General features: G+C 44.3%; 2 protein-coding genes and 1 long non-coding RNA gene across 3 annotated transcripts in view; all 3 read right to left on the bottom strand.

Moving 5' to 3' along the window:
- Positions 1 to 16,673, bottom strand: part of LOC306836980 (uncharacterized protein) — a 127,735-nt gene that overhangs the window by 5,466 nt on the left and 105,596 nt on the right. The window lies entirely within an intron of this gene.
- Positions 7 to 5,349, bottom strand: LOC306836576 (uncharacterized protein; the record flags this gene model as incomplete). Its single annotated transcript, XM_079363750.1, has 3 exons — positions 7 to 21; positions 4,576 to 4,889; positions 5,040 to 5,349. Coding segments are annotated over 3 exons (639 nt in total), but the record flags the coding sequence as incomplete, so codon positions are not given.
- On the bottom strand, positions 11,192 to 12,492 carry LOC306836990. Its single transcript, XR_013780844.1, has 3 exons — positions 12,288 to 12,492; positions 11,340 to 11,586; positions 11,192 to 11,243 (listed from the first exon to the last, which is right to left on the bottom strand). It is a non-coding gene; the product is annotated as an uncharacterized lncRNA (long non-coding RNA).

Below are 16,673 nucleotides of genomic sequence, written 5' to 3'. Positions count from 1 at the left end.
GAGAGTTTACACTGAGAAAGTCTGTAGTGACACATAAAATAGAGAAACATGACTTATAAAAGAAGAGTTTGATATTCACGTCTCACATCTGATGATTAAACAGTTTGTCCTGTTTGGTCTTAACTTTACACATCAGTGGAATCTGTCACTGACACAAAAAGTCTCATCACTGGTTTTCAAACCTGCACATTCTTCACCTGTCAGTCATTCACTAAATGTTACTGATGAATGGAAACTAATGGAGTTTTATTTAGGAGGACATCATGTCTATGGTGTAAAATCCCCCCTCCTTCTCTCACTCTCCTCTACCTGGCTTTATGTTTCCTGGATGGGCGGAGCTTCAGAGCTGATAAAGGCAGCCAGCTCACCTGCTGTGAACTCTTTGGGAACAATGGAGCTGACTGCATGTGAATGCCTCATCAATCCTGATAGTTTGGACTGTGAGCTTAAGATGGAAGTTTCCTTTGTTGAAGTCCAATAAGTAGCAGTGAATGAGTTCATTTATTTATCTACTGATTTACTTTGGTTGTGTTTAAGTCATATCTTTTATTCTGATAGATTTAAAGATGAACATTAGCCTTTGTTACATCTGATCTGTGACTTGGATTATGATGTGAAGATTGATGACATGTGTTACTCTTTGTCCTCTGACAGAAAACCAGTTAAAAACTGGAGAATAAACGATTGGAGTGGAAAGATCTGAGCTCTTTGGTCCTTACAGACAAACCACTGAGTTGGACTGAGCCATGGACAGGCCATCGGGCGTACACACTACTAGCTACACACTAGTACACAACTACACACTACTAGCAGCAGCTGCAGGGCCGTCCGTGTCAACAAGTGCAGAAGCAGAAGCAGTCCCATTGAGTGCACAGGTGGACTTAGAGGAGAGAGACTTGAGCCAGCAGCAGGCACAGATTGAGGAGTAGCTACTGTCAGCCCGGTAAGAAGTAGCCGAAATGTTAGCAGAATAAAAAGAGACGTCTCCTTTAGGGAGCGCAGAGAGCTTGAGCGTGTGTGTGCACGCACGCATGTGTGTGTGTGTGGTTGTGTGTGTGTGTGTGGTCTGCAAAACAGCAAAGGAAGAAATCAAATACTGTCCTGCTCAAAGCTCACCCAAAGAATATAGCTCATACAAATTAGCCTATGTTATACATATATCTGACAGTGAACTTACTAACATACATGTAAATAATACTCTACAGTGAGCAATCATATTAACAGAAATAAATGAGTTGGCACATGCCTCATAGCTTAACATGCAACAAACAAATACTGCTAATTACTATGACAAACTCAATCAAATATACCACTACAATACTTACTGAGGTCTCATGGACGCACACAGACAAGCAACGACAGGCAGGGCCGTCAACATTGTTGGGTCCAGCCAGGATGGCAAAGTTCAGGCTGTGTATGTTTGGAGAACTACGACAACAGACTCTATATCCCAGCATGCCTTGCAGGTACTCCCAGAATGCTTTGCCACACCTAACACATAGGTGTGAAGTCTGGGAGGTATAAAACCGGCCATGCCCCATTGTTCACTCTCTTTCAAACGTCGTCTGGCGACGTCCGAGGATACCCAACTCTGTTCCTGTTTCCAGCACGCTGCTCTTTGTTTAAGTTTTGGCGCGCAGCTGATCCAAAGGCCTTGAAACACACCGACGTCCGAAATTCCGAGCTTAGATCATCCACTTGAACGCATCTCCAAAGAAGAGCGTCTATTTCTCCCGTATTGAAACGGTACTGAGAGAGATTGTAAGGATTACGTCTCGTTCCGTCCTTTAAAGAAAGGACACCCACGGAGATCACCTCGCTCGACGGAGGACACTACGGCCCTTTGCTCAACCCCCTTGGATGCGCCGCCATCTCCAAACAACTGCAGGAAGATCGTTCCAGGACCCCCTTTGCTCCTTTCATCAACCGTGGACGAAACGGTGACAAGTGAGGCTTAGCTAGGTCTGGGCAGTTAGATATAGAGAGTGTGTTTAAAGAGAGAGAAAGAGAGAGAGAGAGAGAGAGAGAGAGAGAATTGTCTTTAACTTCAAGATGGGAATTATGTTTCTGTGGCCATCTCTCCCAAAATGAACATGTAGTGAAAGAGCATATCCAATTTTTGACATGGTTACTCTTTTCCATGTAGGCTACTGCGCTTAATTTGAATTTTTTAACCAACATAATGTGCGCATATATCGTCTGGTATGTCTTTTGCCAAAAATGCCAGGGCCTTTTTTTGGTCCCAGTCCAGCCCTGGTTGGACTGATTCCCTGGAACTGGTGTAGCCTCCTTCCTCTCAAATATCCTTCATCTATAGTCTGTGATCTGAAGTGTGATCTATTCAGAGGACTCTCTCTGCAGTAGAAAACCATTTGAAACTCATTGAACAGTAACTCTGGAGGAGGACCATCTCATTCTCGTCTGACTCACTTCTATAAACGTGAACATACAGAGACTGCTGCAGAATGATCCAGAAATCAAACAAGTCAGCAAAGAATCAAATGTAGTGAGGTGAAGGATCTCCTGTAAGAACAGTTTAACTGTGATCTACCTGCTGAGATGTTCAGACATGATGCTCATGATTGATTAGTAATATCTGCAGAGGCTGGAAGGGGGCGCTCACAGCATCTGATATCTCTCTTTTCAGGGATTAACACTATCACACATCTCAGTCACTTCTTTGGGAATTCTCTCCTGAATGTGTTCACAAAAAACTATCAAAGATATTTATGAACTCAGGACAAAAAGATAAAAAACATCAGGTGTGAAACAAACTACGACTGACTGTTTCTCCTGAACATTAACAGAGGAACAGTTTTTAGTGAACAGAAAGGATTATGTTTAGTTTATATTAAAATAAGTAAATTAGTACATGACACTGATTTATAATGTTCATCACATCTGGACTTACTTTGCCTTCCTGCAGTTCCTCACAGCTGGAATCAGTCTCTGTCGTCCCTGGTCTGATGTTTTGTAGTTCTTCAGGTTAAACTCATCCAGAACCTCCTCGGACATCTGCAGCATGTAGGCCAGAGCAGAGCAGTGGATCTCAGAGAGTTCCTCCTCTGATCTGCTCTCTGACTTCAGGAACTTTTGGATCTCCTGATGGACTGAGAGGTCCTTCATCTCCGTCAGACAATGGAAGATGTTGATGCTTCTGTCAGGAGAGATATCTTCACTGTTCATCTTCTTCAGGTTGTTGATGACTCTTTGGATCATTTTTGGATTGTTGTTTGTCTGACCCAGCAGGCCTCCTAAGAGTCTCTGGATCATTTTTGGACTGTTGTCTGTCTGACCCAGCAGGCCTCCTAAGAGTCTCTGGTTTGATTTCAGAGAAAGACCATGAAGGAAGCGAACAAACAGGTCCAGGTGACCGTTCTTACTTTCCAGGGATTTCTCCATTGATTTATATAGAAGAACATCAAGAGTTGAATCTACATGTGTTTCTCCCAGAAAAGCCTCCAGTACTGTTGTGTTCCTGTTGGTGAAACAGTGGAACATGTAGACTGCAGCCAGAAACTCCTGAACGCTCAGATGAACAAAGCAGTAGACTGTTTTCTGGAACATCACACACTCTGTTTTGAAGATCTCTGTACAAACTCCTGAGTACACCGAGGCCTCTGTGACATCCAGACCACACCGCTCCAGGTCTTCTTGGTAGAACATGATGTTTCCGTCCTCCAGATGTTCAAACGCCAGCCTCCCCAGCTTCAGAAGAACTTGTCTGTCGGCCTCCATCAGCTCATGTGGGCTCATCTGATGTCCCTCACCATACTTGTTCTTCTTCCTCTGTGTCTGAACCAGCAGGAAGTGTGAGTACATGTCAGTCAGGGTCTTGGGCAGCTCTCCTCTCTGCTTTGTGCTCATGTGCTCCAGAACTGTGGCAGTGATCCAGCAGAAGACCGGGATCAGACACATGATGTGGAGGCTCCTGGATGTCTGGATGTGTGAGATAATTGTTCTGGACAGAACTTTTTTATCACTGAACCTCCTCCTGAAGTACTCCTCCTTCTGGGCGTCAGTGAAGCCTCGTACTTCTGTTACCCTGTCAACACATGAAGGAGGGATCTGATTGGCTGCTGCAGGTCGAGAAGTGATCCAGATGAGAGCTGAGGGGAGCAGATTCCCCTTGATGAGGTTTGTGAACAGTGTGTTTAACGATGACTTCTGTGTGACATCAGACACAACCTCCCTGTTTGTGAAGTCCAATGACAGTCTGCTTTCATCCAGGCCGTCAAAGATGAACAACAGTTTACAGACAGCGAGCGTCTCTGCTGCCACCTTCTGTAATGTTGGATGGAAAACACGGAGCAGTTCAAGAAGACTGTAGTGCTGATCTCTGACCAAGTTCAGCTCCCTGAATGAAAGCAGGATCAGCAGACTGACGTCTTGGTTCTGTGAGCCCTCGGCCCAGTCCAGAGTGAACTTCTGCACTGAGAAGGTTTTTCCAACACCAGCCACGCCGTTTGTCAAAACCACTCTGATGGGTTTCTGTTGGTCGGGTTGAACTCCTGTCTTTGGTTCCTGTTGGTGGGGTTGAGCTCCTGTCTTTGGTTCCTGTTGGTGGGGTTGAGCTCCTGTCTTTGGTTCCTGTTGGTCGGGTTGAGCTCCTGTCTTTGGTTCCTGTTGGTCCGGTAAGGTTTTAAAGATGTCCTGGCACTTGATTGGAGTCTCATGGAGGGTCTTCTTTTTAGAGGCTGTCTCCATCTGTCTCACCTCATGTTGGGTGTTCATCTCTTCACTCTGCCCCTCCGTGATGTGGAGCTCAGTGTAGATCCTGTTGAGGTGGATTCTACTTCCTGTTTCATCACTTCCTTCAGTCACACGTTCACATCTCGTCCTCAGACTGACCTTATGTTGATCTAAAACCTTCTGCTGACCTCTATCTACTGAAAGAGAGAATGATAGAATCTGATTATTGTTTTCAGATGTTTTGTAAAAGAAGTAAAAAGAGTTTTAATTTCTAGACTTTTGACTTTGACCAATAAAAGTCGTGTTTTAGGAGGAGATCACAGAAGCACAAAGGTGTACAGTCTTACTTTGTCCAGTGCTGCTCTGACTGACTGTCTGCAGTCCAGATCCTGGTCTGGATCTTTCTCCACACTGAGGACAGGACGAGTCTCCTGCTGAACCAGACTGGTCCCAGTATGAGGTGATGCACTGTCTGCAGAACCAATGTCCACAGCTGGTAGAGACGGGATCCTTCAGGACGTCCTGACACCCAGGACAGGACGTCTGCTCCTCTCTAACATGAGTCCTCTTCGTCCCCCTGTGAAGACATGTCTTTAGAACTAAACTGATGGTTGACTGATAGAAAATATGAAGATTTATCAAACACAATCTAAAGAGTCAGATGATCACAGAGAGCAGGTAACGCCTTCTTTCTTCTGTTTGGATTCATTTGATTCAGTCAGACTGAACACCATGTGCAGCTTCTTCACAGTCAGAGAATCAAAGAGTCTGATCCTGTCATCCACTGTTTCACTTCAGACAGCTGAGCTCGGGTTAGTCCACCTTTGACCTCAGGTTAGACGTGGTGAAACATTGTGAATTACATTGGGCTGGATCAGCAGTATCAGGGTGAACTCACTCTAGGTCCAGTTGACCCAACGACTGACCCCCCTCCTTGTTCCCCCGCTGGCCTGCACTCACATTGCTCCAGGACTAACCGGGCCTGAGCACGGTAACCTCTTCTTCATAACATGGTAATACAACACATGCAGGGCTTCATGTGACTTGAAGCGTACTTAGTTTACAACACAGGCAGACTATGAACTAAAGTGAAGTAAAGTCTGCGTCCGCACATCAGAGAACAACACGGAGAACATGACAGCTACTTGAAGGACTTTGAGGATTATTTTGAGTCATTTAGTCAGAAACAGATATAACACTCCAGGATTATACTTCATGTTCACGTTGAGTTTCCGTGCTTCTGCTCGTGCATGAGAAACCGTACCATGCCTCAGATCACCTCTTCCATCCGTGCCGGGCCAAGACCACGGATCAGAGCGCTCACACGAGTCAAAGGAACTGGACTTTGGGGGTCAAACCTGCTTAGTCACGGTACAGATTAGCTAGTGTGAGTGTGTCCTTAGTGAGGTTCTGGTTTCATTTGTTGTCCTTCTCTTTATGGATTCTTCTAGCTTTTACTGGCTCTATAATTGTTGTTTTGATGCATATTTTTTCAACACTTACATTTTTATCCATTTTAATTTTTGTACTGTGTGATTTGCTTCTGCTATCCTGTTCTGCTGCTGTAACACTGTAAATTTCTCTGCTTGCGAAATGAATAAAGGATTATCTTATCTTTCCTCTCCTGGGTCAGACTGGGACATAAAGTCAGTGCTGGACTTTGACACAACCTGCACCTGAACACAGCATGCTCCCTGGCAGGAGGGTCTTTATACTAGAGCTGCACTAATGATGTGATTTGAATCTTGATTCTGTGGATCATTGTCATAACAAGAAATGTTCCCATGTTTAGTTCAATGTTCAGTTCAAATCATTGTTCACTTGTTATATTGACTGCTGTCATGAACAGAAACACATGAACAGCATGATTCCTTTAAGTGTTTGTGCCCGCTGCTTTGGATCAAGAAGGTCGTAAAGACTCTTCAAAAAGTCCCAGGATTTCCAGATTTGGCGTCTCTCATAAGCTATCTCTATATGCAGATGATTTCCTGCTCTACGTCACCAATCCAACTTCTTCCATTCCCGCTATTTTGGATACATTCGAGCAATTCAGAAAGTTTTCTGGCTATAACATTAACCTGAACAAGAGTGAGTTACCTTCCAATTAAATCTTTCCAACTCCCCAAAACTCTTGGAAGTTTGGCCTTACCAGACTTTTGCAGATACTATTGGGCTTCCAATGTCAAAAAAATCCTTTTCTGGATGTTAAGATTGCTGTCAGTGACCGTCCTCTCTGGGCCAGCATGGAACTAGCTTCTACACCTGTCTACATTATGGTCAGTGATTTGTTTGCAGTTACCTCTACCAACCAAACAAGTCACACAGAACTCTATTGTCTCTGAGACCTTAAAAATTTGGAGTCAACTTAGAAAGCAACTTGCTCTACACGCCTCATCGAAACAAGCCCCAGTTTTTCAAAACCTTTTTTTTTCTCCACCTTGTTCCGACCTCGTATTTGAATCCTGGTCAAATAAAAGTCTCCAACTCCTTGATGACCTCTATATTGATGGTACTTTCTCTTCATTTGCCGACTTGTCGAAAAAAATTCACACTCCCTCAATCTCATTTATTCTGTTTCTTTCAGATTCATCATTTTGTGCAAAATCCTTCCATCACTTTCCTAATCGCCCCCCTGAGTCTTTGATGGACTCCCTTCTCTTGCTGAAAACTACACAAAAATCCCTGACTTCAGTCTTATACAATTACATTTTTAGGATAAACCCGACCCCTCTGAATTCCCTGAGAGCTGTCTGGGATCAAGACCTCCAGATAACTATATCTGATGAACAATGGGGCTGTATCCTTCATCTTGTACACACATCCTCGATATGCGCTCGCCATAAACTTCTACAATGCAAGATCTTGCACAGGAGTCACTTCAGTAATGCAAGGTTAGCTAAGATTCATCCAGACAGAGCTGACTCCTGCAATAAATGTAAACTCACACCGGCTGATCACATGCACATGTTTTGGTCGCGCCCCAGACTTTTTGATTTTTGGTGTGCAATCTTCGGTACGTTGGGGAAGGTCCTTGGTCGCACAGTGAACTTTGACCCCCTTGTCACCCTTTTTGGAATGCCCCCGTCATTTGGTTGGTCCAAAACCTCACAACGCGTTATTGCTTTCACTACCTTGCTGGCGAGGAGGCTCATTCTACTCAAATAGACGCATTCGTCCCCACCGACACACAATAGATGGATTCAATAGATGTTACATTGCGTTAGACTTGAGAAGATTAGATTCTCCCTGAACGGTTCACTACAGGCCTTTCAAAAAACCTGGCAGCCTTTTCTACTTCATATAGATACCTTGCACATTGAAGCTGAAAAACTATGAACTACTGAGTTTGTTTATTTATTTTCTCTCCCCCCCACCCTCTTTTTTTTTTTTCGTTTGTGAGTTCTTTGTTTTTGTTTTGTTTTTCTCCTTCTCTCCTTTTTTAAGTATTTTATTGGACTATTTCACTTGTTTATATGTTTTGACTTCTGACTGACTCGTCCTCTTTGTCATTGTGGTGTGAATGGTTGTTAGTGAATGGGTTGTTTCTAAGGAAGGGGCGCTGCCCTGTAATGGACTTTGGTTTATTATTTTATGATTATGCTCCACTGTGACTGTTGATGCCCTTGTGAGGTTATACTGTTGTGCATCTGAAGTATTTTTGTATGTTTTGTCCCCATCCCAATGAAAAAATCAATACAAATATTTGACAAAAAAAAATAAAAATTAAACGGGCCGTGCTGAGCGCCATCTTCTGCTGCTAATAAACGTACTAATGAGAAGTAGGAGGATAACAGGCAGGTTCACAGGTTTGTAAGAGTCCTCTTAGATTACAGCTTTACAAGGTGACTGAACCTACAAGGAAACATGTGAGGAGACAAGGAGTTAGTAAGAAGACTTACTTTGAGTCTGAGGCTCCAGATTCTTTACTGAAGTTTATCAGAGGAAGACCTTTGGACCGATCACTCTTCAGAGACAGACAGCTGGGTACAGAAGACTCTGCTCCGTCCTCCTCTTCCTCTAAACGCACATCCATGATCTGATCTGAAGTCAGTCCGAGAGGAAACACAGAAACACTCACTGAGAGATCAACACAAGAGAAACAGGAGACAGTTTGATCTAACACACACACACACACACACAGCTCATATGAATGTACGTAGTGATGTCATTATAAACTGTCTGACACACACACCTAAACACACTTACACACACACACACACACACACACACACACACACACACACACACACACACACACACACACACACACACACACACACACACACACACACACACACACACACACACACACACACACACACACACACACGGGGGGCAGTAGCTCAGTCTGTAGGGACTTGGGTTGGGAACCGGAGGGTCGCCGGTTCGAGTCCCGGCACGGACCAAGTCCGGAAATTGGTCTGGTAGCTGGAGAGGTGCCAGTCCACCTCCCGAGCACTGCCGAGGTGCCCTTGAGCAAGGCACCGAACCCCAATAACCGCTCTGGGGCGCTCTCTGTGGGCAGCCGTGAAAACCGAATTTCCCCTTGCGGGATTAATAAAGTATATGAAAAAAAAGAAAAGAAAAAAAAAAAAAAAACGCACATCCATGATCTGATCTGAAGTCAGTCTGAGAGGAAACACAGAAACACTCACTGAGAGATCAACACAAGAGAAACAGGAGACAGTTTGATCTAACACACACACACACACACACACACACACAAACCTTAACACACACACACTCACTCACACTCACACACACACACACACACACACACACACAGCTCATATGAATGTAAGTAGTGACTTCATTATAAACTGTCTGTGTTCAGTTCACAGGAGGAAACTGAGAGTACAGAAGTGAAGATATAAAAACTCTGGATAAACACTCACCCCGCTTCACTCTTTACTTCTCTCTTCACTGTCTGTCCCTTTAAAATGGAGTCTAACTGACTGAACACTTTCACCTTCAGCCTCCTCAGGTGACCTACCTGTTAATCATGAGCCCGGATCACATGTTGCCCCTCCCTCCTCCATTTACAGGAAATCAGCTGTGTGTGGATCCAGACAGACCCGGGCTGCGTCTCACTGAATCTCTGCTGAGGTCTTTACAGATGGACGCTCACAGATGAGGAGGACGAGGAAGAGGATTTATTATCAAAGCACATACTGATTAACACCATGGGAGCGTGCCCCGCTGTCTATTGAGCACAAACACCACTTTATAACATGGAGGCTATAAAATACACTTTGAGAAATGAGCTCTGGTTGAGCGCTGGCTTTGTTGAGTCGGCTGCCCGGCTATCGGTACTGTAGCCCGGCTTGAGTACGGGACTTCAGTCCTCCAGGATTTTGAACTTGTCAGACCCGGGGCAGGGGGCTCTCCGTGGGTGAAGGGTCATTGTTTGATGACAGGGAGTTATGTTAACCTGTAGAAAAGAGATGAGCAGCAAGTTCATAAACCCGGTCGGACTCGCTCAGTGTTTATTGATGTTATTCTGAGCAGTGGCGTCATTAGGCCGATTTTAGGGGTCTGAAGCCTCCCTAATATGTTCTGAAGCCCCCCTATAAATAATTTGGTGTTTTTATTTTAAAAAAATCTCTTTTGTTTATTTTCAAAACGTGCTGACAAATTCAATATCAATGCTTGAGACATTTGTCTTTGTGGCTAAAAAGACAAAGTGAGCTGTTAAGTGTAGCCATGTTTGCAGCTGTTTACTTGTGAAAATGTTTTAGTGTTTGAGGTTCAACATAAAATGTTTACTGAAGTCTGTTTTTGTGAGGTTTAAATACAATGTGCACTGGAATCCTATGTGGACAATTATTTTTTAAATCAGCTTTGTAAAACCCTTCTTGAAATTATTGAAACCTTGAAGGTTTGACCAGATTCTTAAGGGTCTTTTTGAGACCAACGTAAATTAGTAGGAGAAAACAATGGTGCTTGTTGACAGTGAACTGATCCGTTCTGACCAAGCTGAAAATGTTTTTGTTTCTGTCATTGATGCTGAAGTTTAGGCAACTGGTTCTGTGAGCTGAAAGATCTCTAATAGTCATTCTGATTTATAGGTGTGTGCAGGGGCCTATGTAGCAGCCGTTTGAGCCGGGAAAGCACTTTGGATGTAGTGGGCTACTGTTAAAGCACTATATACTGCACACCATGTGGGTTGGGCATGCCGGATTTTTGTAGAGAGCACCCACTTCCTCTGCCAGGTGCTGCTGCTCCTCCCTGACCTTCCTCTGCCAGGCGCTGCTGCTCCTCCCTGACCTTCCTCTGCTGCTCCTCCCTGACCTTCGTCTGCTGCTCCTCCCTGACCTTCGTCTGCTGCTCCTCCCTGACCTTCCTCTGCTGCTCCTCCCTGACCTTCCTCTGCTGCTCCTCCCTGACCTTCCTCTGCCAGGCGCTGCTGCTCCTCCCTGACCTTCCTCTGCGGCTCCTCCCTGACCTTCGTCTGCTGCTCCTCCCTGACCTTCCTCTGCTGCTCCTCCCTGACCTTCCTCTGCTGCTCCTCCCTGACCTTCCTCTGCCAGGCGCTGCTGCTCCTCCCTGACCTTCCTCTGCTGCTCCTCCCTGACCTTCCTCTGCTGCTCCTCCCTGACCTTCCTCTGCTGCTCCTCCCTGACCTTCCTCTGCTGCTCCTCCCTGACCTTCCTCTGCCAGGCGGTGGTACGGGGCACAGAGGAGGACGTGGTCGGAGCATCCGTGGAGGTGGAGGCCTGGGTGAAGAGGCTCCATCAGTGGAAGCAGTGGCAGGCGTGATCAGACTGTGCAGCTCAGGTGCCAGGGGCCCACGGTGCGTGGCGGTCTGACCAGACGCATCTTCAGGAAGATGAAAGACGAGGGGCTGGTCAGGCTTCCCCAACACCTTCACTGCCTTTCTCTGTGTAAAGACACCTGTATGGTAAACATAGGTGGCTAATGAGCACAGACCAGGTTAAAACAACTAAACAAAGCCTGACAAACCATTGAAAAGAAGCTTCGCAGTGACCTGGTCACAACACACATCACAGGAATGTAAACCAATCTTTCAAAGGGGCTAATTGGACCCTGAAGTCCTATTTTCTCAGCATGAACTGGACAAAACGTCACCAGAAATATACACTGGGGAAAGCACACAGCAAGTGATGGAGGCTGCTTTAAAGATCCTCGTGGGGGAATGTTGCCATAGAAACACTTTTTAAAGGAAACAACAAACATCCTAAATCAAGATGAGCAGGTTCCTATTCATAGGTCCGAAGTCAAGATCAGCAATAGCTACTGTATGTTGAGTCCAAGAACTAGTTCAATGTGTTCTAGTAAAGACTAACAAGTCTGACTAAGTCTTATCACAGGTCAGTCTAAAGCAACAAGTCCAAGGATTAAGAACAAGTCCATCAGAAGACCAGAGGTCCTTTACTATGAAGCTTCTCTGTGGACGAGTTGTATTTGTCAATGGACCTATCAGGCGAACCACACAGCATCTTATTGTTGAGGCTTGAAGAGATGAACATGAAGGTGTCGGGTCGAGGGGAAACTCTGCAGTAAAGCCACCCAGAGATCTTTAAGAGAGATGAAGTGTCATAAAGAGAAAACAAAGGGAAGCCGTTTGAACTCACCACAGTTTAATTGACTGGAAACGAACCCAGTTAGAGAGCACATCATAAGGACTCATTCATATGATTTTCAGCTTTCACTCCACTCTACTGCTGTTTTCTGCCCCATTGTAGTGAAGAGAGACTTGAAGTGATGAACTCCTGGTGAGGATCACAGGGACTGAATGACAGAGACACATTCCTATTTGTTTCTTGACATAAAGTCTGCTTTGTTCCAATTCTACTAAACGTTTATCCCACATTTCTCTGAGGATCCACATCAATGACTAAGTGTTTACAACATGCTGGTACCATCTTTCTGAGCCAAAGAAATAAAGAGATGTTCATGTGGATATTAATCGCATGTCTGAACATGTCATTTTTGGTCACTCACACAAAAAATACATCTCCTGTATTCAAGGCTCTGAGCAGGTCGTAGCAGAAGACTGTATAAGACGTTATATCCTGTTTCACCAGCTAACGTAAGTTTGTATGTTGTCATCAAGCAGCAACCTCCAGTGTTCAAAAACTGAGTCAATGGTTGAGTGCAAAATCCTGCAGTTGGTCAAATGTGTCCAGTTGAGCCCGGCAGCAGAAGCAGCTGAAGTCACAAACACAGCCCACTCAAAGATGCCTGTTTTTACAGCAGACATTAAATAACATGTTTCCGGCCTGGTTCAAAGAATGAACTCGCTCTGATTAGCTCCTGTCTCCATGACAACACACAGTTCATTTTTTATAATAACTGGTCCGTTTTCATTTCATGAAGTCAAAGTATCTGGGCCACTCAAGGTCCATGCCTCTGTACGCTAACGAACCATTACAGCATTACAAGGACTCTGACTTTTCTTTTCTCTGGCGTGGCAGCAACATGCTCCTGTAGAAACTCACAGTACAGGTTCCTTAAGCTGAGCTGCAGATTCACATGACTATTCAGTACTAGAGAAACACAACACACTGCCAATAAGGGAACAAAACAACATATACACTTCAAGTTTAAATCAGTCATTATCTGTCAAACAGACTGAGAGGCTCTCATCAAATATTCTTCTTGCTGAAGAGAAGTTTCTTTCCCATTTACTGATGTTGTTTTGTTTTGTTTCTTGATGTGAACAAATCTTTGACTTTATTTTCCAGAAGCTTCTGTAAAAGTCTGTGGGTTTTTAACCAGCTGTTGTTACGTGACTGGATTTGTATTTCTTTGACAGACAGCAGGAGAGCAGACTTTCTGTTCACCATCTTCACTTTATCTCTGAAATACTCAGGACAGACTCAAGTCCTCAACCGTTTGATCTTCAAACCATCTTTGTAGGTTTAAAGTCGTCTTCACTCATCACACTCTCCGACTCTCTTCCTCCTCCAGCTGCCACCGCCTGCTCTCATGTGTGTTTTCTCTGATTCATGCGGACAACTCTCTGCTACAGATTTGTGCTCTCAGACTCTGCTCTCCCTTTTATGACAGGAAGTTCCTCTTATCTGAGAGCGCTCATGCCAGGAGATTTATTCTCACTGCTCTAATCTCATGCTTTAAGAACAAACAAGAACTCACCAGAACAATTTGAAAGAGTCTCAAAGGTGGCGCATCACTAAATGTAAACTTACATTTAAAATGTCAGTAATGTCTGTATGGCTGTATAATAACCTTTGTGGCCTCTGTCTAATGTAACCATGCTGCTGTCACAGGAACATTTGGATTTTACACTCTGTTATTGTAGAGACATGCTTATCACACACACAGCTGCTTCACACTGCTACTCAGGGAATACACCAGAGAGGTTGGGGGTTCAGTGCCTTGCTCAAGGGCACTTCGGGCAGTGCTTGAGAGGTGATCTGTTTCAGTTATTTTTTTGTTTATGAAAGAAAAAGAAGGGAACAAAATCAGTAAATTGCTCTTGTGAATAAGTGGTAAAATGTGTGATTTCTTTGTTCCTCTTCCTTGTTCTTTCATCCGTCTCTCCGTTTCAGATGCTTTTGTAAGATTACCTTCCTTTGATTCTTTACATTCTTTCTCCAGCTACCAGACCAACTCCCATATTTTTGGTGCACATCAGGACTTGAACCAGCAACCCTTTAGTTCCCAACCCAAGTCCCAACTGACTGAGCTCCTGCCACCCCAGCAAACTGTCTAAGTTGACAGTGTGGTGATGGAGGACGCTACATGGACTGGATTTGTGTACAGACTAGTGTAGAAAGGTGATTTGTCAAAGAACAGTGCTAATAAGAGAGCTAGCATACGACTTAAACACTGACCAGCAAAATCACTTCCTCACTTGTCAACTAAATAATGTTAGAATAGATTTCCTCAAAGGGTTGTTTGGCTTCTCTCTCAATGTGTTTGGTGTTTGTCCAACTATTTCACACTGAAGTCTTTATAAAGTGTCTTTTGTTTTGTCCAAAGAGTGGAAAAAGAAGTGTGGAAAGACAAAGTCATCTCATGTTCTTTAAAGTCTTATCTGCATCTGCTATGAACAAAACGTCTGAATCTGCATGTGGTGCTCTAATGACACCTTGTAGCAGTGGAACACTTATAAAGGCTGCAAATAAAACACAGTGTGTGTGTGTGTGTGTGTGTGTGTGTGTGTGTCAAGGTTTCTCCATCACAGAGATGAAGATACATCAGGCTGTGATGCACACACCACATCTGGATTACAGAAACAGAGTTAAGTGAGTGACATGGATTTCCACGCTCCCTCACTGAATTATTTCCCCGTCGTGGAGAGTGCACGGGGGATAATCACATCACCATCCACTGCGCCCGAGAAAAATCTAATGAACGACCCTCCGTGGTTACACTTGAGCGAGGCATACAGAGGTTACACAGAGTTTTCACGTGGTCTTTCCAGGTTACTGAACACGCGATGATGTCATCAAGGTAAACTTGACAGTTATCGACTCCTCTCAGTACAGTGTTCATGAGCCTGTGGAAGGTTGCTGGAGCATTTCTGAAGCCAAAAGGCCGTGTACTGTAGAAAATGGTCTGCGGTGACAAAAGCACTAATTTTGGACGCACGCTGAGTAAGCGGGACCTGCCAGTAACCCTTAAGGAGATCCAGTTTAGTTACGAACCGAGCCGAACCAACCCGATCGACACAATCATCCATCCGCAGAAGAGGGACAGAGTCGGGTTTAGTGACAGAATTCACTCTCCGATAAGGAGAGGAGGAAAACCAAGGAAGTGTGTCTGTCCAAGGAAACCTAAGGAAAACCTCTGCTGAACACCAGCTGCCACTGCCATAAACTGCAGCCTCTGCTTGAAACCATCATCCTCCCCACATGTGCAATACTGCACAAAGTTTACTCCAGCACCCAGCAGTCTCACTAAAAAGACAAATATTTTTCAATATTAAATAAAGTTCATTGCATTCTCTGAAGAAGCCTGTAAACTGTTGTTTCTTTAAATGCTCTGTAAGAGTCGTCCATCACCTGCTGAAATGCAGAACTGCATCAGTATTCAGGAGATTTCTACAGGAGAAGCCTTGGCTTCTGAGTGCAGTAATTAAAGGCTTCCCACTCTGTTGTTTTAGACTTCTTTATGGACACGCTTGTCTGGTCACGCCAATCTGTGTCTTCAATGGTAGAAACACTAATTCATCATTTAAGGGGAGTGACATCAACATGTGCTGAGCTGATGTGAACACCATCTCCCAGACTTATTTTTTTTCTTGGGGGGGGCAAATGCGTCCGAATGACGTGGCTGATAACGCTGCACTTTAATTCCCACTGATGGCTGCTTTCTTTGTGGGCGTTTACTTTGACCTACCATTTAGAAATCCTGTTTATTCCAGAGAGTTAAAGGTCAAAGGGAGCGATGATGACAGAAGGTTCACGAGGGAGAGATGAACACGTAGTTACTGTCATGTTTACATTTTAGTTTCTGTCGTCATGACAACCTGTAGTGACCTGGGGCCTGCACCATGAAGCAGGATTCAGGGTCACTTCAGGGTTAACCCTGGGTTTACAGTCCTGAAGGTGGTTCACTTCTAAACTGGGAATATCGTCATGGTAACTGACGCTGCACACCTAACCTGCTCAGGAGCAGGATATGTTGGAGATAAGAGATCAACCTGTGAAAATCTCACTGACCAATCAGATCTCTTGATGGTCTGTGAGCTGATGGAGAGAGAGCGACAAACACTTCCTGTGTCCCGTCTGATTTGACATCATAGTCCTTAAAGGTCATGATTGTTTGTTCCTGATATCCTTCATCCCAGTGGCGTCATCAGGCCTATTATAGGGGGTCTGAAGCCTCCCTAAAATGTTCTTAATCCCCCTAAATAATTTAGTGTTTTGATATAAAAACCTTTTCTTTTTTCTTTTTTTTTTTTTACAAAACGTGCTGACAAATTTAATATAAAGTGGCCAGAATATGAGTTTAAATAAATAATCATATAACCTGTCATTATTGACTTA

The sequence above is a fragment of the Symphodus melops genome (genome assembly GCF_947650265.1).
Source record: "Symphodus melops genome assembly, chromosome: 16".
In the NCBI taxonomy this organism is placed as follows: domain Eukaryota; kingdom Metazoa; phylum Chordata; class Actinopteri; order Labriformes; family Labridae; genus Symphodus; species Symphodus melops.
Note: the sequence above shows the minus strand (reverse complement) of the source record. Positions and strands in the feature narration are given on the sequence as shown.